Raw genomic sequence first — 24,990 nt, 5'->3', positions numbered from 1 at the left:
GTCCTCAGAGGATTCAGAGGTCGCTGGTCCCTTTGAAAGCGTCGCTGGAGCAGGTTTCTTTGGAAGGCAGGAGACAGGCCGGTAAGTCTGGGGCCAAATCAGTTGGTGTCTTCTGTTCTTCCTCTGCAGGGGTTTTTCAGCTCAGCAGTCTTCTTGTAGTTTCAGGAATCTAAAGTTTTAGGTTCAGGGGAGCCCTTAAATATTAAATTTAAGGGCGTGTTTAGGTCTGGGGGGTTAGTAGCCAATGGCTACTAGCCCTGAGGGTGAGTACACCCTCTTTGTGCCTCCTCCCAAGGGGAGGGGGGTCACATCCCTAATCCTATTGGGGGAATCCTCCATCTGCAAGATGGAGGATTTCTAAAAGTTAGTCACTTCAGCTCAGGACACCTTAGGGGCTGTCCTGACTGGCCAGTGACTCCTCCTTGTTGTTCTCATTATTTTCTCCGGCCTTGCTGCCAAAAGTGGGGGTCGTGGCCGGAGGGGGTGGGCAACTCCACTAGCTGGAGTGTCCTGCGGTGCTGGAACAAAGGGGTGAGCCTTTGAGGCTCACCGCCAGGTGTTACAGCTCCTGTCTGGGGGGGGTGTTAGCATCTCCACCCAGTGCAGGCTTTGTTACTGGCCTCAAAGTGACAAAGGCACTCTCCCCATGGGGCCAGCAACATGTCTCTAGTGTGGCAGGCTGCTGGAACCAGTCAGCCTACACAGATAGTCGGTTAAGGTTTCAGGGGGCACCTCTAAGGTGCCCTCTGGGGTGTATTTCACAATAAAAGGTACACTGGCATCAGTGTGCATTTATTGTGCTGAGAAGTTTGATACCAAACTTCCCAGTTTTCAGTGTAGCCATTATGGTGCTGTGGAGTTCGTGTTTGACAGACTCCCAGACCATATACTCTTATGGCTACCCTGCACTTACAATGTCTAAGGTTTGGCTTAGACACTCTAGGGGCACAGTGCTCATGCACTGGTGCCCTCACCTATGGTATAGTGCACCCTGCCTTAGGGCTGTAAGGCCTGCTAGAGGGGTGACTTATCTATACTTGCATAGGCAGTGAGAGGCTGACATGGCACCCTGAGGGGAGTGCCATGTCGACTTACTCATTTTGTTTTCACCAGCGCACGCAAGCTGGCAAGCAGTTTGTCTGTGCTGAGTGAGGCGTCTCCAGGGTGGCATAAGACATGCTGCAGCTCTTAGAGACCTTCCCTGGCATCAGGGCCCTTGGTACCAGAGGTACCAGTTACAAGGGACTTACCTGGATGCCAGGGGGTGCCAATTGTGGATACAAAAGTACAGGTTAGGGAAAGAACACTGGTGCTGGGGCCTGGTTAGCAGGCCTCAGCACACTTTCAATTCAAAACATAGCATCAGCAAAGGCAAAAAGTCAGGGGGTAACCATGCCAAAGAGGCATTTCCTTACAGTGACCACCTATCAGGAGGGGGCTTTGACGTCACCTGCCTGACCTGGCCACTCAGATACTCCCAGGGGCCTCTGCCCACCTTGGATTCAAGATGGCAGAATCAAGTGGCCACCTGGAGGAGCTCTGGGCACCACCCGTGAAGTGGTGATGGATAGGGAAGTGGTTACTCTCCTTTCTATTGTCCAGTTTCACGCCAGATCAGGGACCAGTGCAAACTGGTTTATGCAAGGAGGGCACCGAAAGTGCCCTTTGAAGCATACCAGTGCTTGGGGAGGCTACCCCTCCCAAGCCATGTAACACCTGTTTCCAACGGGAGATGGTGTTGCCTCCCTCTCGCAAAGAAAATCCTTTGTTCTCCTTCCTCTAATTCGGCAGGCTAAGCAGCAGAAGGGCGGAAACGTGCGTGGGGTGGCAGCAGTGCGGGCTGCCTGGAAAACCCCAGAAGACTGGTAGGAGCAATGCTGGGGTTCCTCTAAGGAGCCCCCAGAGTGCATGGAATCATACAACCAATACTACCAGCTGTATTGGGGTATGATTCTGACATGTTTGATACCACCATTCCCTGGTTCAGCATTACCATATGTAGCTGGACACAGGTAATGAATTAACTGTATCCGGTCAATGGGTAAAATGTCTTCCCCACACTTATGAAGCCTAGGAAAATGGCGCTGGAGTTCGTATGGACCAGCTCTGCTCATGCAGGGGTGCCCTCACACACATTTACTTGCCCGCTGTCCTCTGGGCTCGGAGGGCCTGCCATAGGGGTGACTTACAGTGACCTGGTGCAGTGATCTGTGGTGAAATGTGCATGCCCCTTTTCACGCAGACTGCAATGGCAGGCCTGCAGTCACATTTTGCATGGGCTCCCATGTGTGGCACTCTACCTGCTACAGCCCATGAGGAACCCCTGGTGCCCCAATGCCCGGAGTACCTAAGTAACGTATACTAGGGACCTCTGTGGGGGCACCTGTATGCCAATTGTGGGGTGTGCTAAGTCCTAAGCGACAAAATTTAGGGGGAGAAAGCACAGTCACTGGGGTCTTGGTTAGCAGGATCCCAATGAACAGGCACAACATACTGATAGCAGGGAAAAATTGGTGATAACATGACAAAAAGAGGGTACTTTCCTATAACTACGGCATAGACATTCAAATGAACAAAGAAGTTCAAGTGGTACAAAAAATATTATAAAGTCTTTTCAATTTAAGTCCATCGCCAACTCAGCCACCGCGAAACTAACAAACGCTACGAAATCGATGCACAGCATGTGAATCCAGAAAAGATAAATGCTGGAAAACGAATAGTGTCTTACCTCTAGGTGCAGTTTTGCAGTTTGAAGAATTTTCTGGATTCACAAGCAAGCAATATGCCAAGAAGATGGAATTGGAGAACAGGCAAAACCGCAAAACAAAAACATCTGAAGATGGTGACCAAAGGTGGAAGGGCATACAATGTGGAGGAAGTACCAAATGGAGGATCCATTGACTCTCCACCCCTTCTCAATAAAAAAAACAAAAACAAACCAAAAAAAAACGTATACAGTGGAAAATTATTGACCCAACCACTAGGTGGTGAAAAAATACACATGATGTGAACCCAGAAAATTAAAGTTACAAAACTACACCTACAGGCAAACTATTTATGTAATGGGAGAGAAATAGTATTGTTTTGGGGGCAAGAATAGTAAACTTGGATACCAACAACAGGATATGCTGCCCCAGGTCCCTTATTTAAAAAAAAAGCATTGCGTTCCTTAAAATGTTTTAAATGTTAATTTAAAGCGTTTCCATTTTGCCTGCTGAGCCATTCTAACGTCTGACCATATTTGAGAGATAGAGACTAACAATCAAAAATGTGACTCTTCATCAAGGAAATGTTTCTGCTTGTTTTAGGTTATCAATGCAGCTCTAGCCTTAGCTGCAAAACCTCATAGTAAAGTCGCTTTGGAGACTATGGACCTTTTCAAGGAGCAGTGGGAGAGACAAGTGCGTGTGCTGACTGATGCAGTTGATGATATCACTTCGATTGATGACTTTCTGGCTGTTTCAGGTATGCAGTTTCCATGTTTATTCTTTTAGCCGCAGACTTTTAGATGAATTTGGAGCGCTACCATATTATGCAGTCCACTTTCCTGAAGTTTTCAGAACTGAATAAAATTGATTTAATTGTAAGAGTTTTACAGTTTAACAAGCTTTAACTTCTTCATACTCACTTTTGATGTAGCTGTAATTTTACTATTGATTTTTATTGTGTGGTGATTGGGTAACCCAGACATATGATAATGAATACAATCATGCAAATTCTCACTTTGGCAACTGTTTGTTAATTGTGTTTGTACACTCTACATTTTGCATCTTATTCCATTAGTATGACCTTGTAGTGCCATCAGTCTGGGTTGCCTTTAACATGTCCTGTGATGGTGGTGTTAGTCTGTGTCTATTGAGTGGCAATGTCTTGTTAAAGAATTCTAGGTGGTGATGTGTGTTCGTTCAATGGCATTTCTGGCTGCAGATACATATGCTCTGCATACTTTTGCCATCTAGAGTGGTCCAGAGTGGTGAAAGTTAATTTTATTCAAATAGGTGTTTCAAGTCACAAGCTCGAGGGACTCCGGCTTTCAGTAATATTGCGCATTGACATCAACTCCTTTGTTAGAATGTTCTCTCTGCAGTCTGTTTTGGGCGTGTGTGCCTACGCTTCGTCTTTTGAGCTGCTTTCGGTTTTCAGTCTCTTTTTCTGTTCCGGCGGTATAGTATTCAGTCATGCAATTCTGTCTCAGTGCCCCGTATGCCTTTTGTTGTTTTGGGCTTCGTCTGACTGTCCCTTTGGGCATTAGCGTCTGTCTCAAGCCATCCTTACGCGTGGCTCCGTCCTCAACAGAAATGGTTCCTTGATGGAAAGAACTGCATTCTGCTTCTGTCTTCAGTGCCATGCTAAGTTCCCGCACACAGACCTATTTCTCATGTGCAATCTGCCTCGCTCCAGACCATCATTGTGAGGCTGACTGTGATGCCTGTAGGTCATTTAGATCCAAAAAGACCTTTTCGGACTGAAGGGCTCATCAACTGGAAGTAGCTCAGAAGGCACTAGATGACACCCCAGACCTCTTCGGGGAAGAACTTGCTAAGGAGGAACTAACAGGGCAGTAGGAGGAAGCTTTTTCCGTCCAGGACTGCTCAGTCTGATGTAGAGCCAAGAACGTTACTCTGCCCAGCGCGTGAGTACTGGGGCTTCTGCTGTCCTACATAAACACTCCAAGAAGGCCCTGCAGCCTGTTTGCCGGTCCACCTCTGCCATGGTCTGCCGAAAGACTGTCTAAGCTGACCTCCCTTCTGGCTCGGTGCTGAAAATGGCCTTAACCGCTGTGCCAACAAAAATCCTGAAGTATAAATCTTTGGAGATGAAGCCTTCGAAACCGAAGACTTAAGGCATTTCTTTAAAAGATGGATGCCAAACAGCGCAAACTTCAAATGCACGAAGGCACAGGCTACATCGTCCTCTCCTGTACTTCCACAGAGGAACTTGACTTTTGATGAGTGTAGGAAGATGGCTCTGTATATACTATTTCAAAGTAAGAAATAGTGTACACAGAGTCCAAGGGTTCCCCTTAGAGGTAAGATAGTGGCAAAATTAGATCATTCTAATGCTCTATTTTGTGGTAGTGTGGTCGACCAGTAGGCAGCCACCACCTGGGCTAGGCAGAGGGTCGCCTGGGGGTCAGTCCTGCGCTGAGGTTCGGTTCCTTCAGGTCCTGGGGCTGCGGGTGCAGTGTTGGTTCCAGGCGTCGGTCCCTTGTTAGAGGCATTTGCGGTCAGGGGGAGCCTCTGGATTCTCTCTGCAGGCGTCGCTGTGGGTGTTCAAGGGGGTCGTCTCTAGCTACTTACATGGGTCGCAGTTGCTGGGGACTGCTCCCTGTGGTGTTTGTTCTCTCGATCTCAGGGGCATCGGGTGCAGAGTGCAAAGCCTCACTCATCCGACGGGAAACGTGAGTTCCTTGGAAGTTGCTTCTTTGTTGCAAAGAAGTTGCTGGTGTTGAGCAGGGCCGCTGCTCATGGGAGTTTTGTGGTCCTTAAGTCCACTGCAGTCCCCTGAGGCTTCAGAGGTCGCTGGTCCCTGCTGGATGCGTCGCTGGTTGCAGGTTTTCGAATCAGGAGACAGGCCGGTAGGGCTGGGGCCAAAGCAGCTGTTGTCTTCCGTCTTCTCTGCAGGCTTGTAGGTCAGCAGTCCTCCTTGTTTCTTCAGGTTGCAGGAATCTGATTTCCTGGGATCTGGGGTGCCCCTAAATACTAAATTTAGGGGTGTGCTTAGGTCTTCGAGGGCAGTAGCCAATGGCTACTGTCCTGGAGGGTGGCTACACCCTCTTTGTGCCTCCACCCTGTGGGGAGGGGGCACATCCCTAATCCTATTGGGGGGGAGCCTCCAAAACTAAGATGGAGGATTTGTAAAGGCAGGGGTCACCTCATCTCAGGACACCTTAGGGGCTGTCCTGACTGGTGGGTGACTCCTCCTTGTTTTTCTCATTATCTCCTCCAGCCTTGCCGTCAAAAGTGGGGGCAGTGGCCGGAGGGGCGGGCATCTCCACTAGCTGGGATGCCCTGGGGTGCTGTAACAAAAGGGGTGAGCCTTTGAGGCTTACCGCCAGGTGTTACAGTTCTCACAGGGGGAGGTGAGAAGCACCTCCACCCAGTACGGGCTTTGTCCCTGGCCACAGAGTGACAAAGGCACTCTCCTCATGTGGCCAGCACCATGTCTCCAAGATGCCCTCTGGGTGTATGTTACAATAACTTGCACACTGGCATCAGTGTGCATTTATTGTGCTGAGAAGTTTGATACCAAACTTCCCCGTTTTCATTGTAGCCATTTCAGCTGTGGAGTTCGTGTTTGACAAACTCCCAGACCATATACTCTTATGGCTACCCTGCACTTACAATGTCTAAGGTTTTGCTTAGGCACTGTAGGGGCATAGTGCTCTTGCACATATGCCCTCACCTGTGGTATAGTGCACCCTGCCTTAGGGCTGTAAGGCCTGCTAGAGGGGTGACTTACCTAAGCCACAGGCAGTGTGAGGTTGGCATGGCACTCTGAGGGGAGTGCCATGTCGACTTAGTCCTTTTCTCCCCACCAGCACACACAAGCTGTGAGGCTGTGTGCATGTGCTGAGTGAGGGGTCCCCAGGGTGGCATAAGACATGCTGAAGCCCTTAGAGACCTTCCCTGGCATCAGGGCCCTTGGTACCAGGGGCACCAGTTACGAGGGACTTATCAGAGTGCCAGGGCTGTGCCAATTGTGGAAGCAAAGGTACAGTTTAGGGAAATTACAATGGTGCTGGGGCCTGGTTAGCAGGGTCCCAGCACACTGTCGATCAAAACTTCGCATCAGCAAAGGCAAAAAGTTAGGGGGTCACCATGCCAAGGAGGCATTTCCTTACACTACCCTCCCCCACCGCAAACGAAAGAGGATGAGACTAACCTTTCCCAAGAGAGTCTTCATTGTCTAAGTGGAAGAACCTGGAAAGGCCATCTGTATTGGCATGGTCAGTCCCAGGTCTGTGTTCCACTATAAAGTCCATTTCCTGTAGGGATATGGACCACCTCAACAGTTTAGGGTTTTCGCCTTTCATTTGCATTAGCCATCTGAGAGGTCGGCTGTCAGTTTGAACTATGAAGTGAGTACTCCAAAGCTGCTCCCTGGGAAGTAACCTCCTGCTAATAAAAGAAGTAGGGTGGTCAAGGCCATCATCATTTGTTTGGCACAGGACTGCTCCTATCCCATGTTCAGAGGCATCTGTCTGCACAATGAACTGCTGAGAGTAATCTAGGGAGCTTTCAAAACTGGTGATGTGCACATTGCTTGCTTCAGGGTGTCAAAGGCCTTTTGACAGTCCACGGTCCAGTTCACTTTCTTGGGGATTTTCTTGGAGGTAAGTTCTGTAAGGGGTCTCGCTATTGATCCATATCCCTTCACAAACCTCCTATAGTACCCAGTCAAGCCCAGGAATGCCCTGACTTGAGTCTGGGTTTTTGGAGCTAACCAGTCCAGAATAGTCTGGATCTTGGGTTGGAGTGGCTGAACTTGGCCTCCACCTACAAGGTGTCCCAAATAAACCATTGTACCCTGCCCTATCTGACATTTTAGATGCCTTGATAGAGAGGCCTGCTGCTTGCAGGGCCTGCAAAACCTTATTCAGGTGGACCATGTGATCCTGCCAGCTGGCGCTAAAGACAGCAATATCATCAAGATAAGCTGCATTAAAGGACTCCAAGCCAGCAAGGAATTGATTTACCAACCTTCGGAAGGTGGCAGGGACATTCTTTAGGCCAAAGGGCATCACAGTAAACTGGTAGTGCCCATCTGGTATAGAGAATGTTGTTTTCTCTTTTGCTCCTGGTGCCATTCTTATTTGCCAGTACCCTGCTGTTAAGTCCAAGGTATTTAGGTATTTGGCAGCACCCAATATGTCAATCAGCTCATCTGCCCTTGCAATGGGGTGAGAATCTGTCTTGGTGACAGAATGAAGTCCTCTGTAGTCCACACAGAATCTCATTTCTCTCTTGCCATCTTTTGTGTGAGGTTTGGGGTCCAAGACCACTAGGCTAGCCCAGGGGCTGTCAGAGTGCTCAATGACTCCCAATTCCAGCATCTTGTGGACTTCCACATTGATGCTTTCCTTAACTTGGTCAGACTGTCTGAATATTTTGTTTTTGACAGGCATGCTGTCTCCTGTGTCCACATCATGGATACACAGGTGTGTCTGACCAGGGGTTAGGGAAAATCTCAGCAAAATGCTGGAGGACTTGCCTGCAGTCAGCCTGCTGTTGGCCAGAGAGGGTGTCTGAATAGATCACTCCACCTACTGTGCCATCTTTAGGGTCAGTGGAGAGGAGATCAGGGAGATGTTCACTCTCTGCTTCCTGGTCGTCATTTGTAACCATCATAATGTTTACGTCTGCCCTGTCATGGAAGAGTTTTAGGTGGTTAACATGGATCATCCTCTTGGGGGTCCTGCTAGTGCCTAGGTCCACCAGGTAGGTGACCTGACTTTTCTTCTCTAGTACTGGGTAAGGGTCACTCCATTGGTCCTGAAGTGCCTTGGGAGGCACAGGCTCCAGAACCCAGAATGTCTGCCCTGGCTGAAACTCAACCATAGCAGCCTTTTGGTCATACCACATCTTCTGGAGTTGTTGGCTGGCCTCAAGGTTTTTGCTTGCTTTTTCCATGTACTCTGCCATCCTTGAACGTAGGCCTAGTACATAGTCCACCACATCTTGTTTAGGCTCATGAAGATGTCTCTCCCAGCCTTCTTTTACAAGAGATAGTGGTCCCCTAACAGGATGGCCAAACAGAAGTTCAAAGGGGGAAAACCCTACTCCCTTCTGAGGCACCTCTCTGTAGGCGAAAAGCAGACCTGGCAGGAGGACATCCCATCTCCTTTTGAGTTTTTCAGGGAGCCCCATGATCATGCCCTTCAATGTCTTTTTAAACCTCTCAACAAGACCATTGGTTTGTGGATGGTATGGTGTGGTGAATTTGTAAGTCACCCCACACTCATTCCACATGTGTTTTAGGTAAGCTGACATGAAGTTGGTATCTCTGTCAGAAACCACCTCCTTAGGAAATCCCACATTTTTTTCAAAATACCAATGAGTGCTTTGGCTACTGCAGAGGGCATTAGTGAACCTATGGGGATTTGCTTCAGGGTACCTGGTAGCATGATCCACTACTACTAGGATATACTGATTCCCTGATGCTGTGGGAGGTTCAACTGGATCCACTACATACACTCCCACTCTTTCAAAGGGGACCCCTACCACTAGAAGTGGAATGAGGGGGGGGGCTTTGAATGGTCACCTGTCTTACCACTGGTTTGACAGGTGACACAGGAGGTACAAAACTCCTTTACCTTCTGGGACATATTGGGCAAATAGAAATGGTTGAATAACCTGTCCCATGCCTTGGTTTGTGTAGGAAGTTGGCTCTGTATGCACTATTTCAAAGTGAGGAATAGTATGCACAGAGTCCAAGGGTTCCCCTTAGAGGTAAGATAGTGGCAAAAAGAGATAATACTAATGCTCTATTTTGTGGTAGTGTGGTCGAGCAGTAGGCTTATCCAAGGAGTAGTGTTAAGCATTTGTTGTACATACACATAGACAATAAATGAGGTACACACACTCAGAGACAAATCCAGCCAATAGGTTTTGTTATAGAAAAATATCTTTTCTTAGTTTATTTTAAGAACCACAGGTTCAAATTCTACATGTAATATCGTATTCGAAAGGTATTGCAGGTAAGTACTTTAGGAACTTCAAATCATCAAAATTGCATGTATACTTTTCAAGTTATTCACAAATAGCTGTTTTAAAAGTGGACACTTAGTGCAATTTTCACAGTTCCTAGGGGAGGTAAGTATTTGTTAGGTTAACCAGGTAAGTAAGACACTTACAGGGCTTAGTTCTTGGTCCAAGGTAGCCCACCGTTGGGGGTTCAGAGCAACCCCAAAGTCACCACACCAGCAGCTCAGGGCCGGTCAGGTGCAGAGTTCAAAGTGGTGCCCAAAACACATAGGCTAGAATGGAGAGAAGGGGGTGCCCCGGTTCCGGTCTGCTTGCAGGTAAGTACCCGCGTCTTCGGAGGGCAGACCAGGGGGGTTTTGTAGGGCACCGGGGGGGACACAAGCCCACACAGAAAGTTCACCCTCAGCGGCGCGGGGGCGGCCGGGTGCAGTGTAGAAACAAGCGTCGGGTTCGCAATGTTAGTCTATGAGAGATCTCGGGATCTCTTCAGCGCTGCAGGCAGGCAAGGGGGGGGTTCCTCGGGGAAACCTCCACTTGGGCAAGGGAGAGGGACTCCTGGGGGTCACTTCTCCAGTGAAAGTCCGGTCCTTCAGGTCCTGGGGGCTGCGGGTGCAGGGTCTCTCCCAGGCGTCGGGACTTTGGATTCAAAGAGTCGCGGTCAGGGGAAGCCTCGGGATTCCCTCTGCAGGCGGCGCTGTGGGGGCTCAGGGGGGACAGGTTTTGGTACTCACAGTATCAGAGTAGTCCTGGGGTCCCTCCTGAGGTGTTGGATCGCCACCAGCCGAGTCGGGGTCGCCGGGTGCAGTGTTGCAAGTCTCACGCTTCTTGCGGGGAGCTTGCAGGGTTCTTTAAAGCTGCTGGAAACAAAGTTGCAGCCTTTCTTGGAGCAGGTCCGCTGTCCTCGGGAGTTTCTTGTCTTTTCGAAGCAGGGGCAGTCCTCAGAGGATGTCGAGGTCGCTGGTCCCTTCGGAAGGCGTCGCTGGAGCAGGATCTTTGGAAGGCAGGAGACAGGCCGGTGAGTTTCTGGAGCCAAGGCAGTTGTCGTCTTCTGGTCTTCCGCTGCAGGGGTTTTCAGCTGGGCAGTCCTTCTTCTTGTAGTTGCAGGAATCTAATTTTCTAGGGTTCAGGGTAGCCCTTAAATACTAAATTTAAGGGCGTGTTTAGGTCTGGGGGGTTAGTAGCCAATGGCTACTAGCCCTGAGGGTGGGTACACCCTCTTTGTGCCTCCTCCCAAGGGGAGGGGGTCACAATCCTAACCCTATTGGGGGAATCCTCCATCTGCAAGATGGAGGATTTCTAAAAGTCAGAGTCGCCTCAGCTCAGGACACCTTAGGGGCTGTCCTGACTGGCCAGTGACTCCTCCTTGTTTTTCTCATTATTTTCTCCGGCCTTGCCGCCAAAAGTGGGGCCTGGCCGGAGGGGGCGGGCAACTCCACTAGCTGGAGTGTCCTGCTGGGTTGGCACAAAGGAGGTGAGCCTTTGAGGCTCACCGCCAGGTGTGACAATTCCTGCCTGGGGGAGGTGTTAGCATCTCCACCCAGTGCAGGCTTTGTTACTGGCCTCAGAGTGACAAAGGCACTCTCCCCATGGGGCCAGCAACATGTCTCGGTTTGTGGCAGGCTGCTAAAACTAGTCAGCCTACACAGATAGTCGGTTAAGTTTCAGGGGGCACCTCTAAGGTGCCCTCTGGGGTGTATTTTACAATAAAATGTACACTGGCATCAGTGTGCATTTATTGTGCTGAGAAGTTTGATACCAAACTTCCCAGTTTTCAGTGTAGCCATTATGGTGCTGTGGAGTTCGTGTTTGACAAACTCCCAGACCATATACTCTTATGGCTACCCTGCACTTACAATGTCTAAGGTTTTGTTTAGACACTGTAGGGGTACCATGCTCATGCACTGGTACCCTCACCTATGGTATAGTGCACCCTGCCTTAGGGCTGTAAGGCCTGCTAGAGGGGTGTCTTACCTATACTGCATAGGCAGTGAGAGGCTGGCATGGCACCCTGAGGGGAGTGCCATGTCGACTTACTCGTTTTGTCCTCACTAGCACACACAAGCTGGCAAGCAGGGTGTCTGTGCTGAGTGAGAGGTCTCCAGGGTGGCATAAGACATGCTGCAGCCCTTAGAGACCTTCCTTGGCATCAGGGCCCTTGGTACTAGAAGTACCAGTTACAAGGGACTTATCTGGATGCCAGGGTCTGCCAATTGTGGGTACAAAAGTACAGGTTAGGGAAAGAACACTGGTGCTGGGGCCTGGTTAGCAGGCCTCAGCACACTTTCAATTGTAAACATAGCATCAGCAAAGGCAAAAAGTCAGGGGGCAACCATGCCAAGGAGGCATTTCCTTAAACAACCCCCCCCCCCCAAACGAAAGAGGATGAGACTAACCTTTCCCAAGAGAGTCTTCATTTTCTAAGTGGAAGAACCTGGAAAGGCCATCTGCATTGGCATGGGCAGTCCCAGGTCTGTGTTCCACTATAAAGTCCATTCCCTGTAGGGAGATGGACCACCTCAACAGTTTAGGATTTTCACCTTTCATTTGCATCAGCCATTTGAGAGGTCTGTGGTCAGTTTGAACTAGGAAGTGAGTCCCAAAGAGGTATGGTCTCAGCTTCTTCAGGGACCAAACCACAGCAAAGGCCTCCCTCTCAATGGCACTCCAACGCGGCTCCCTGGGGAGTAACCTCCTGCTAATGAAAGCAACAGGCTGGTCAAGGCCATCATCATTTGTTTGGGACAAAACTGCCCCTATCCCATGTTCAGAGGCATCTGTCTGCACAATGAACTGCTTAGAATAATCTTGAGCTTTTAGAACTGGTGCTGAGCACATTGCTTGTTTCAGGGTGTCAAAGGCCTGTTGGCATTCCACAGTCCAGTTCACTTTCTTGGGCATTTTCTTGGAGGTGAGTTCAGTGAGGGCTGTCACAATGGATCCATATCCCTTCACAAACCTCCTGTAATACCCAGTCAAGCCAAGGAATGCCCTGACTTGAGTCTGGGTTTTTGGAGCTACCCAGTCCAGAATAGTCTGGATCTTGGGTTGGAGTGGCTGAACTTGGCCTCCACCTACAAGGTGGCCCAAGTAAACCACAGTTCCCTGCCCTATCTGGCATTTGGATGCCTTGATAGAGAGGCCTGCAGATTGCAGAGCCTTCAAAACCTTCTTCAGGTGGACCAGGTGATCCTGCCAGGTGGAGCTAAAGACAGCAATATCATCAAGATAAGCTGTGCTAAAGGACTCCAACCCAGCAAGGACTTGATTCACCAACCTTTGGAAGGTGGCAGGGGCATTCTTTAAACCAAAGGGCATAACAGTAAACTGATAATGCCCATCAGGTGTGGAGAATGCTGTTTTCTCTTTTGCTCCAGGTGCCATTTTTATTTGCCAGTACCCTGCTGTCAAGTCAAAGGTACTTAAGAATTTGGCAGCACCTAATTTATCTATGAGCTCATCAGCTCTAGGAATTGGATGAGCATCTGTCTTGGTGACAGAATTGAGCCCCCTGTAGTCCACACAAAACCTCATCTCCTTCTTTCCATCTTTGGTGTGAGGTTTGGGGACTAAGACCACTGGGCTAGCCCAGGGGCTGTCAGAGCGCTCAATTACTCCCAATTCCAGCATCTTGTGGACTTCCACCTTGATGCTTTCTTTAACATGGTCAGATTGTCTAAAGATTTTGTTCTTGACAGGCATGCTGTCTCCTGTGTCCACATCATGGGTACACAGGTGTGTCTGACCAGGGGTTAAGGAGAAGAGTTCAGGAAACTGTTGTAGGACTCTACTACAATCAGCTTGCTGTTGGCCAGAGAGGGTGTCTGAGTAGATCACTCCATCTACTGAGCCATCTTTTGGGTCTGATGACAGAAGATCAGGGAGAGGTTCACTCTCTGCCTCCTGATCCTCATCTGTTACCATCAACAGATTTACATCAGCCCTGTCATGGAAGAGCTTAAGGCGGTTCACATGGATCACCCTCTTGGGGCTCCTGCTTGTGCCCAGGTCCACCAGGTAGGTGACCTGACTCTTCCTTTCTAGCACTGGGTAAGGGCCACTCCATTTGTCCTGGAGTGCCCTGGGAGCCACAGGCTCCAGAACCCAGACTTTCTGCCCTGGTTGGAACTCAACCAGTGCAGCCTTTTGGTCATACCAAAACTTCTGGAGCTGTTGGCTGGCCTCAAGGTTTTTGGTAGCCTTTTCCATGTACTCTGCCATTCTAGAGCGAAGGCCAAGTACATAGTCCACTATGTCTTGTTTAGGCTCATGAAGAGGTCTCTCCCAGCCTTCTTTAACAAGAGCAAGTGGTCCCCTTACAGGATGACCAAACAGAAGTTCAAAGGGTGAGAATCCTACTCCCTTCTGTGGCACCTCTCTGTAAGCAAAAAGCAGACATGGCAAGAGGACATCCCATCTCCTTTTGAGTTTTTCTGGGAGCCCCATGATCATGCCTTTTAATGTCTTGTTGAATCTCTCAACTAAGCCATTAGTTTGTGGATGGTATGGTGTAGTGAATTTGTAAGTCACTCCACACTCATTCCACATGTGTTTTAGGTATGCTGACATGAAGTTGGTACCTCTGTCAGACAACACCTCCTTAGGGAAACCCACTCTGGTAAAGATACCAATGAGGGCCTTGGCTACTGCAGGGGCAGTAGTCGACCTAAGGGGAATAGCTTCAGGATACCTAGTAGCATGATCCACTACTACTAGGATGTACATATTTCCTGAGGCTGTGGGAGGTTCCAGTGGACCAACTATGTCCACACCCACTCTTTCAAAGGGGACCCCCACCACTGGAAGTGGAATGAGGGGGGCCTTTGGGTGCCCACCTGTCTTACCACTGGATTGACAGGTGGGGCAGGAGAGGCAAAACTCCTTAACCTTCTGGGACATATTGGGCCAGTAGAAGTGGTTGACTAACCTCTCCCACGTCTTGGTTTGTCCCAAATGCCCAGCAATGGGAATATCATGGGCTAAGGTCAGAATAAACTCTCTGAACGACTGAGGCACTACCACTCTCCTAGTGGCACCAGGTTTGGGGTCTCTGGCCTCAGTGTACAGGAGTCCATCTTCCCAATAGACCCTATGTGTTCCATTTTTCTTGCCTTTGGACTCTTCAGCAGCTTGCTGCCTAAGGCCTTCAAGAGAGGGACAGGTTTCTTGTCCCTTACACAGCTCTTCCCTTGAGGGTCCCCCTGGGCCTAAGAGCTCAACCTGATAAGGTTCAAGCTCCAAAGGCTCAGTTCCCTCAGAGGGCAGAACTTCTTCCTGAGAAGAGAGGTTCCCTTTTTCTGACTGTGTTGCAGTTGGTTTCCCAACTGACTTTCCTTTTCTCTTGGTAGGCTGGGCCATTTTTCCAGACTCCAGCTCTACTTTTTCACCCTGTGCCTTGCATTGTGCTCTTGTTTTTACACACACCAGATCAGGGATACCCAGCATGGCTGCATGGGTTTTTAGCTCTACCTCAGCCCATGCTGAGGACTCCAGGTCAATTCCAAGCAGACAGTCTACTGGGATGTTTGAGGAGACCACCACCTGTTTCACGCCATTGACCCCTCCCCATTCTAAAGTTACCATTGCCATGGGATGTGCTTTAGTTTGATTGTCAGCATTGGTGACTGTATAAGTTTTTCCAGTCAGGTATTGGCCAGGGGAAACCAGTTTCTCTGTCACCATGGTGACACTGGCACCTGTATCCCTCAGGCCCTCTACACTTGTCCCATTAATAAAGAGCTGCTGCCTGTATTTTTGCATGTTAGGGGGCCAGGCAGCTAGTGTGGCTAAATCCACCCCACCCTCAGAGACTAGAGTAGCTTCAGTGTGGACCCTGATTTGCTCTGGGCACACTGTTGATCCCACTTGGAGACTAGCCATTCCAGTGTTACCTGGATTGGAGTTTGGAGTGGAACTTTTCTTGGGACAGGCCTTGTCTCCAGTTTGGTGTCCAGACTGACTACAGTTTCGACACCAGGCCTTTTTGGGATCAAAGTTTTTACCCTTGTACCCAGGATTGTTTTGTGAAGAGGCTCTGGGCCCACCCTCCTGTGCAGGTTTTTGGGGGCCTGTAGAAGACTCTTTACTATTTTTATTTTTGGCTGTCTCACCACCTTTCCCCTGGGGAGGTTTTGTGACCCCTTTCTTTTGGTCACCCCCTGTGGAAGTTTTGGACACCCTAGTCTTGACCCAATGGTCCGCCTTCTTTCCCAATTCTTGGGGAGAAATTGGTCCTAGGTCTACCAGATGCTGATGCAGTTTATCATTGAAACAATTACTTAACAGGTGTTCTTTCACAAATAAATTGTACAGCCCATCATAATTACTTACACCACTGCCTTGAATCCAACCATCTAGTGTTTTTACTGAGTAGTCTACAAAGTCAACCCAGGTCTGGCTCGAGGATTTTTGAGCCCCCCTGAATCTAATCCTATACTCCTCAGTGGAGAATCCAAAGCCCTCAATCAGGGTACCCTTCATGAGGTCATAAGATTCTGCATCTTTTCCAGAGAGTGTGAGGAGTCTATCCCTACACTTCCCTGTGAACATTTCCCAAAGGAGAGCACCCCAGTGAGATCTGTTCACTTTTCTGGTTACACAAGCCCTCTCAAAAGCTGTGAACCATTTGGTGATGTCATCACCATCTTCATATTTAGTTACAATCCCTTTAGGGATTTTCAACATGTCAGGAGAATCTCTGACCCTATTTATGTTGCTGCCACCATTGATGGGTCCTAGGCCCATCTCTTGTCTTTCCCTCTCTATGGCTAGGATCTGTCTTTCCAAAGCCAATCTTTTGGCCATCCTGGCTAACTGGATGTCCTCTTCACTGGAGTTATCCTCAGTGATTTCAGAGGTGTTGGTCTCTCCTGTGAGGGAACCAGCATCTCTGACTATTATTTTTGGAGTCCGGGTTTGAGGGACCCTGTTCTCCCTAGATAGGACTGGTAGGGGGGAATTTTCCTCCAAGTCACTATCCTCTTCCTCTGAGTTGCCATCCTCAGAGGGGTTGGCCTTTTAAAACTCTGCCAAAAGCTCCTGGAGCTGTATTTTGGTAGGTTTGGGGCCCATTGTTATTTTCTTTATTTTACAGAGTGACCTTAGCTCCCTCATTTTAAGATGGAGGTAAGGTGTGGTGTCGAGTTCCACCACAGTCACATCTGTGCTAGACATTTTGCTTCTAAAAGTTGGAATACTTTTTAGGAATCTAAAACTGGTTCTAGAATCTAATTCAAACTTTTACAAACTTTTAAACTCTAAAAGAAATGCTAAACATGATCTAACACAAGGCCCTAGCAGGTCTTTTAAGAATTTAGTAAACTTTTCAAATTGCAAAAATCAATTTCTAATGACAATTTTGGAATTTGTCGTGTGATCAGGTATTGGCTGAGTAGTCCAGCAAATGCAAAGTCTTGTACCCCACCGCTGATCCACCAATGTAGGAAGTTGGCTCTGTATGTGCTATTTCAAAGTAAGGAATAGCATGCACAGAGTCCAAGGGTTCCCCTTAGAGGTAAAATAGTGGTAAAAATAGATAATACTAATGCTCTATTTTGTGGTAGTGTGGTCGAGCAGTAGGCTTATCCAAGGAGTAGTGTTAAGCATTTGTTGTACATACACATAGACAATAAATGAGGTACACACACTCAGAGACAAATCCAGCCAATAGGTTTTGTTATAGAAAAATATCTTTTCTTAGTTTATTTTAAGAACCACAGGTTCAAATTTAACATGTAATATCTTGTTTGAAAGGTAATGCAGGTAAGTACATTAGGAACTTTGAATCATTTCAATTGCATGTATACTTTTCAAGTTATTGACAAATAGCTACTTTAAAAGTGGACACTTAGTGCAATTTTCACAGTTCCTGGGGGAGGTAAGTTTTTGTTAGTTTTACCAGGTAAGTAAGACACTTACAGGGTTCAGTTCTTGGTCCAAGGTAGCCCACCGTTGGGGGTTCAGAGCAACCCCAAAGTCACCACACCAGCAGCTCAGGGCCGGTCAGGTGCAGAGTTCAAAGTGGTGCCCAAAACGCATAGGCTAGAATGGAGAGAAGGGGGTGCCCCGGTTCCGGTCTGCTTGCAGGTAAGTACCCGCGTCTTCGGAGGGCAGACCAGGGGGGGTTTTGTAGGGCACCGGGGGGGACACAAGCCCACACAGAAATTTCACCCTCAGCAGCGCGGGGGCGGCCGGGTGCAGTGTAGAAACAAGCGTCGGGTTCGCAATGTTAGTCTATGAGAGATCAACGGATCTCTTCAGCGCTGCAGGCAGGCAAGGGGGGGCTTCCTCGGGGAAACCTCCACTTGGGCAAGGGAGAGGGACTCCTGGGGGTCACTTCTCCAGTGAAAGTCCGGTCCTTCAGGTCCTGGGGGCTGCGGGTGCAGGGTCTCTCCCAGGCGTCGGGACTTAGGTTTCAGAGAGTCGCGGTCAGGGGAAGCCTCGGGATTCCCTCTGCAGGCGGCGCTGTGGGGGTTCAGGGGGGACAGGTTTTGGTACTCACAGTCGTAGAGTAGTCCGGGGGTCCTCCCTGAGGTGTTGGTTCTCCACCAGCCGAGTTGGGGTCGCCGGGTGCAGTGTTGCAAGTCTCACGCTTCTTGCGGGGAGCTTGCAGGGTTCTTTCAAGGCTGCTGGAAACAAAGTTGCAGCCTTTCTTGGAGCAGGTCCGCTGTCCTCGGGAGTTTCTTGTCTTTTCGAAGCAGGGGCAGTCCTCAGAGGATGTCGAGGTCGCTGGTCCCTTTGGAAGGCGTCGCTGGAGCAGGATCTTTGGAAGGCAGGAGACGGGCCGGTGAGTTTCTGGAGCCAAGGCAGTTGTCGTCTTCTGGTCTTCCTCTGCAGGGGTTTTTCAGCTAGGCAGTCCTTCTTCTTGTAGTTGCAGGAATCTAATTTTCTAGGGTTCAGGGTAGCCCTTAAATACTAAATTTAAGGGCGTGTTTAGGTCTGGGGGGTTAGTAGCCAATGGCTACTAGCCCTGAGGGTGGGTACACCCTCTTTGTGCCTCCTCCCAAGGGGAGGGGGTCACAATCCTAACCCTATTGGGGGAATCCTCCATCTGCAAGATGGAGGATTTCTAAAAGTGAGTCACCTCAGCTCAGGACACCTTAGGGGCTGTCCTGACTGGCCAGTGACTCCTCCTTGTTGCTTTCTTTGTTCCCTCCAGCCTTGCCGCCAAAAGTGGGGGCCGTGGCCGGAGGGGGCGGGCAACTCCACTAAGCTGGAGTGCCCTGCTGGGCTGTGACAAAGGGGTGAGCCTTTGAGGCTCACCGCCAGGTGTTACAGCTCCTGCCTGGGGGAGGTGTTAGCATCTCCACCCAGTGCAGGCTTTGTTACTGGCCTCAGAGTGACAAAGGCACTCTCCCCATGGGGCCAGCAACATGTCTCTGGTGTGGCAGGCTGCTGGAACTAGTCATCCTACACAGACAGTCGGTTAAGTTTCAGGGGGCACCTCTAAGGTGCCCTCTGGGGTGTATTTTGCAATAAAATGTACACTGGCATCAGTGTGCATTTATTGTGCTGAGAAGTTTGATACCAAACTTCCCAGTTTTCAGTGTAGCCATTATGGTGCTGTGGAGTTCGTGTTTGACAAACTCCCAGACCATATACTCTTATGGCTACCCTGCACTTACAATGTCTAAGGTTTTGTTTAGACACTGTAGGGGCACCATGCTCATGCACTGGTACCCTCACCTATGGTATAGTGCACCCTGCCTTAGGGCTGTAAGGCCTGCTAGAGGGGTGTCTTACCTATACTGCATAGGCAGTGAGAGGCTGGCATGGCACCCTGAGGGGAGTGCCATGTCGACTTACTCGTTTTGTCCTCACTAGCACACACAAGCTGGCAAGCAGTGTGTCTGTGCTGAGTGAGAGGTCTCCAGGGTGGCATAAGACATGCTGCAGCCCTTAGAGACCTTCCTTGGCATCAGGGCCCTTGGTACTAGAAGTACCAGTTACAAGGGACTTATCTGGATGCCAGGGTCTGCCAATTGTGGGTACAAAAGTACAGGTTAGGGAAAGAACACTGGTGCTGGGGCCTGGTTAGCAGGCCTCAGCACACTTTCAATTGTAAACATAGCATCAGCAAAGGCAAAAAGTCAGGGGGCAACCATGCCAAGGAGGCATTTCCTTACACTTACCTCTAAGGGGAACCCTTGGACTCTGTGCATCCTATTCCTTACTTTGAAATAGTGCATACCGAGCCAACTTCCTAAATTTTATCTTCTAATTTCAGACCTAAATAGGCGAAATCATCGATCCAGTGTGGCACCCTCTAGATAGATCCTTCCTTTTTTGTCCCCAGACACCATGCATTTAGTTTTTAATCGGTTAATTTCCAGGCCATGGTCATTACAAAAGTCCATAAACCTCGAGAGCAGGGTTGAAAGGCCTGTAGCTGTTTGGGATATCAACAAGGTGTCATCAGCAAATAGGAGGCAGGGAATCTTCTGCCCTCCTATTTTAGTGGCGTCGTTGGAACCCTGCATGAGATAGGGGATGCATGCATTTATGAATAAGAGGAATAATGTGGGGGCGAGTACACAACCTTGTCTCACGCCGCGGGCAGTGGTAAACTCTTCAGTTCACCTCGCGGACCCCATCTAATTCTGGCATAATTGCCAGTGTAAAGATCAATAATATTATTAAGGATAGAACAAGGAACTCCCAGTTTGTTCAAGACCTCCCACAATTTGTAGCGGGGTACTAGATCAAAGGCTGATTTTAAATCGACAAATGCTACAAATAGATGGCCTAAATCCGCGTCAACAATTTTCCATTTGATGGAAATAAAATGGAAAATCTGGTCTATTGTGGTGACTTTTTCCCTAAAACCCGCTTGGAGGTGGCTTAAGATTTGATTTTCCACTATCCATTTCCTCAACCTGCTCAACAGTTGATGGCAAAATATTTTTTTAAGGTTATCAAGGAGACTGATAGGTCTGTAATTTCCCTGGAAATTTCTCTCTCCTTTCTTGTATATGAGCACGATAATTGCCTCTTTCCATGAGTCTGGGTAGGATCTAGTGGTCAGAATAGCATTGGAGAGCCTATTGATGTACGGACTCCAATTGTTCTGATCCGCTTTAAACATGTCTGTGGGGATCCCATCCGACCCTGGGGCCTTCCCTGCTTTTTGGGCAGTGATGGCCAACACAGTTTCTTTTAATGTGAAGGGAGGCAGGGGAGACATAGGCGAGTGAGATGCTATCATCTCTCCAGAGGTTGGTGCATCGCAATCCAGTGAGGAGCCATACAGTTCCTTGAAATGGAAAAGCCAGGCACGGGGGTAATATGCGACTCTGGGTTGGGTGCTCGATTCTGGTCGCTGCGAGAGACCAGAAGCCAGAACCTTTTAGAGTCGTGGACCTTAGCTGCCTCAGATAATTCGCTCCAGAGCCCCTCTTCATACTCAAGTTTGCTCTTCTTGCATGTTGATACATAATGGCGCCTAGCATTGGTAATTCCTAATCTATCCTTTGTCCTTAGCACCTTTATCAAGATGTTTTTAGCCTCTCTGCACCTCTTGTTAAACCATTTGCTGCTGGGTTGGGCACAAAAGTTGGTCGATGGCCTAACGTATTTGGAAAACAGCTCTTTCAAGATTGCGAAGAGGTCCAAATGTAGAGACGTGACTTCAAGTGGGGCAAATGTAAAGCGGTTGTCGAATAACTGGTGAGTAGAAGTTAATGCGAAGCTTATTAGATCTCTGGAAGGAGTCCCATCTTACCGTACGCCTATTACTAGACAACTTCATGCCACCAGAAGGAGCAGAAGAGAATACAGCTCCTGCTAAAAGAGATCTCTTGTACATGATCTGCAGAGGGGCATGATCACTGGTAAATGGATTACCCACTTCCACGTCTAATATGTGATGCCAAACTTTTAAATCAAGGAAAATGTAATCCAGTGCATTGCTGTATAAGCCCCTAAAAAAAGTTGGTCTGCCGGGGCTGTCAGCTGGGAAGCGACCATTGCCAAGACGGAGACCATGAAGTATCATGAAATCTATTATCTGTGTGGCCCTAATACAAGTTTTATATAAAGTTTGCTGTATGGGATAGGAGGGGATATTCCATATGTTGTCTTCAAGCTGCATAACCTCTATGAGGTCTGTGTTGAGTTCGAGTTGGACATTAAAATCCCCCGCTATTATGATGTAATATTTTAAACAGAGGTCTGGGATTAAGGTGTTCAATAGCTCAATAGTAGTTGAACGATGGTTGGAAGGATCCGGCCTACTGTAGATATTTATACATAAGACAGGGGAGCCTGAGATTGGTTGGATAGCAATGGCCAAAATGTTGGGGGAGTCTACATATATCTCCTTGATTCCTCCCACCTCTGTCGATTTTACCCAAGTGCATAAGCCCCCTGCTGCCCTACCTGCTGAAGATAGCTTAGCTGGTTTAAAGAAGGAACAAAACCCCTGTCTATACGTGCAATGTGTTGCCCAGGTTTCCTGGAACATACAGATATTGAAGTTTTCAACATATGCCCCCCATTCAGTGTCAGCAAGTTTACCATTTATACCAGCCACATTCCAGGACAGGAATTTTGCTATCGCTTGGGCAGTGGAGCAGGTTGAATTGCGGAGAGTATCATCTAGGGCATGGCTATTAGTATGCTCCGCAGAAGATAGATTTATAGGATTATTAATAGTAGTAAATTGTAATTTCCGATGGATACAACTACCTGTGGATTCCTCACCTAATGATTCCTCACCTAATGAATACTCCCATGGTGCCAGCATTCGACTGAAATCTTCTTCCTAGTCTCTGCACGTCGACGAGGACGTCACTCTAGCCCACGCGACGCCGTCTGACGTCATACAGGCAATAAGAGGTCCTCGACGACGTGCCGACGTCAGTTCCCTTTTTTCCGTGCATTCGAAACGGTTATCTTCGAGGGAGCAACTGTTACTTTTGTGGTTACAGTGTATTTTTTGCTGCGTAGTCCTTCTCTGCAGTAATAATGTCGCAGAGAAAGTCGGGTTTCAAGCCTTGTCGAGAGTGTGGGGGCAAGATGTCAGTTACAGATCCTCACTCCGACTGCCTTTGGTGTTTGAGCTCCGACCACGACGTCTCAACTTGCGATTCATGCCCGCACATGAATCCGAAGGCCCTCAAGGAACGTGAGGCTAAGTTGTTTATGGCGAAGTCGAAGAAAGAAAAGCATCACAAGAAGTCTTCTTCGCCAAGGCATCGGCGTCATCGAGACTCCCGGCGCCGTAGAGATTCACGGCGCCATTCAAGCAAGGAGACTCATTCCAGGTCGCCGGAGGATCGGCGCCGGAGGACTTGGGAGGTCAGTCCCACGGTCACGCCGCATCCGTCGACGCCGTTGCCCTCTCCGGCGTCACGACTTCACCAGGGCAGGCGTTGGTGATTGAGGTGATGCAGCCTCTTGTGTTGTCTCCGGCGTCGCAGACGTAGTAGCCGGCGTCTGGGTCGCCTTTGATACAGGCACCCCAGTATCCGGCTTTTCCCACCCCTGGAGCCGATAGTACCGCATTCCTAAATGCGATGTATACCATCTTCCAACAGATGGCTCCAGGGGGTGCTCCGGCTGGTCCTTTGGCCTTTTCATTGGGTGATCCTGCACCTCTACGGCCGGCACCCTTTATGCCCTTTCTCCCTTTTGGGAACGTGGGCTCGGCGCCGGTGGCTGCTCCGGTGGCTTCAGAGGGATTGGCCCCGGAGATTTCCATCCCGTCGACGTCGGGATTTCGTCCTGTGACTCCGGTGGGTCCATCTGCTCCAAGTTCTCTTCGTCCTGCTCTTTCATCGGCGTCGAAGTTGCCTGTGGTGCCGGACGTGGCGTCGGTTGCTTCTGGGGATCGGCGCCGATCTTCGACTTCGGCGGAGGCCATGTCGACTCCGCGTATCGAGCAGAGGCTACATTCGAGGAGACGGGCTCTTCGTCTATTGGAAGAGCAGGAGTACCAACGAGTCCTGGAGGAAGGAGAACTGGAGGACTCTGGTGATGGACTGCATGGTCTGGATACAGCCAGTGGGCTGGACACTTCCCCTGAGTGGGATCTTTCGTCTCCAGGGGAATATACGGAGGAGGCGGCTTCCTTTCACGCTGTAGTACGGAAGGCAGCTAACTTTCTGGACCTGCCTTTGCCGGTGGCAGAGGCGAAGCAGAATCTTCTAACGGAGGTGCTACATCCGGCCTCTGCTGCAGCGGAGCCTCTCTTGCCGTTTAATGAGGCTTTGCTTGATCCGGTGCTAGAGGTGTGGAAGAGGCCAGTATCTTCCTCAGCGGTTCATAGGGCTGTGGCCAGGAGGTATCGAGCTGCGCCATCTGACCCTGGCTTTCTTTCTAGACACCCTACACCGGAGAGCTTGGTGGTGCAAGCCTCCTGTTCATCAAAATCAGCGCCTGGATCTTTGACAACGGTGCCTGGAGACAGGGACTCGAAAAAGCTGGATGCGCAGTCCAAGACATTTTTTTCATCCTGGAGTCTGGCGTTGAAGCCCACCAACGCAACTTGCATTCTGGGGAGATACATCCATGCTCTTATGGATGACATTTCGTCATCATTTACGGAGCTTCCCCAGGGTCTTTTGGATGTTGTTTCGGACGCCCAGGCTGCCGCGACCCAGATTATTCAGTCTGGGCTGGACACGACCGACTCGGTGGCTAGGGCAATGGGCACGGCTGTGGTGGCAAGGAGACAGGCCTGGATCCGTAATTCGGGGTTTTCTGCAGATGTGCAGTCAACCCTATTGGACCTCCCGTTTGATGGGGACAGACTGTTTGGGGCCAAGGCAGATTCGGCCTTGGAGCGATTTAAAGAGAGCAGGGCCACAGCCAAATCGTTAGGGCTCCAAGCTCCTTCTTCCTCTGCTTCTTCCAGATTTTTCAGGAGGTTTCGTGGATTTGGGCGTGGCTCTTCCTCCTCTTCCTTTCGGGGGAGATTCCAGCAACCTGCCTCTTCCCATCCCTATAGATCTTTTAGCGGGAGAGGTAGGGCCCGCACCAGAGGAGCCTCTCAGCAGCACTCTGCCTCTTCCTCGTCCTCTGGAGGGGTGCAGCAGGGAAAGCAGCCTTAGGCTTCCACCATTTCCCACTCACTCCTCTCCTGTAGGGGGAAGATTACGGCATTTTCTCCGCAAGTGGAAGACTATTACAACGGACACTTGGGTTCTCAGTATTGTGGGAAAAGGCTACACCCTTCCCTTTCGGGAGTTACCGCCCCCCATCCCGCCTCGCCCATCTTATTGTTCAGAAGAACACCTCTTGTTGCTAGAACAGGAGGTACAAGTCCTCCTTTCAAAGGGCGCGATGG

At 49.4% G+C, this 24,990-nt stretch overlaps 1 protein-coding gene across 1 annotated transcript in view; it reads left to right on the top strand.

Moving 5' to 3' along the window:
- The window catches only part of CTNNA1 (catenin alpha 1), a 712,178-nt gene that overhangs the window by 300,366 nt on the left and 386,822 nt on the right, over window positions 1–24,990 (top strand). The window contains exon 11 of the mRNA XM_069199317.1: window positions 3,309–3,465. Within this exon, the coding sequence (XP_069055418.1) occupies window positions 3,309–3,465 (157 nt within the window). The remainder of the gene's footprint in view (window positions 1–3,308; window positions 3,466–24,990) is intronic.

The sequence above is a fragment of the Pleurodeles waltl genome, chromosome 7 (genome assembly GCF_031143425.1).
Source record: "Pleurodeles waltl isolate 20211129_DDA chromosome 7, aPleWal1.hap1.20221129, whole genome shotgun sequence".
Lineage (NCBI taxonomy): Eukaryota > Metazoa > Chordata > Amphibia > Caudata > Salamandridae > Pleurodeles > Pleurodeles waltl.
The sequence above is the reverse complement of the archived record's forward strand: the minus strand, read 5'-3'. Positions and strand labels throughout refer to the sequence as shown.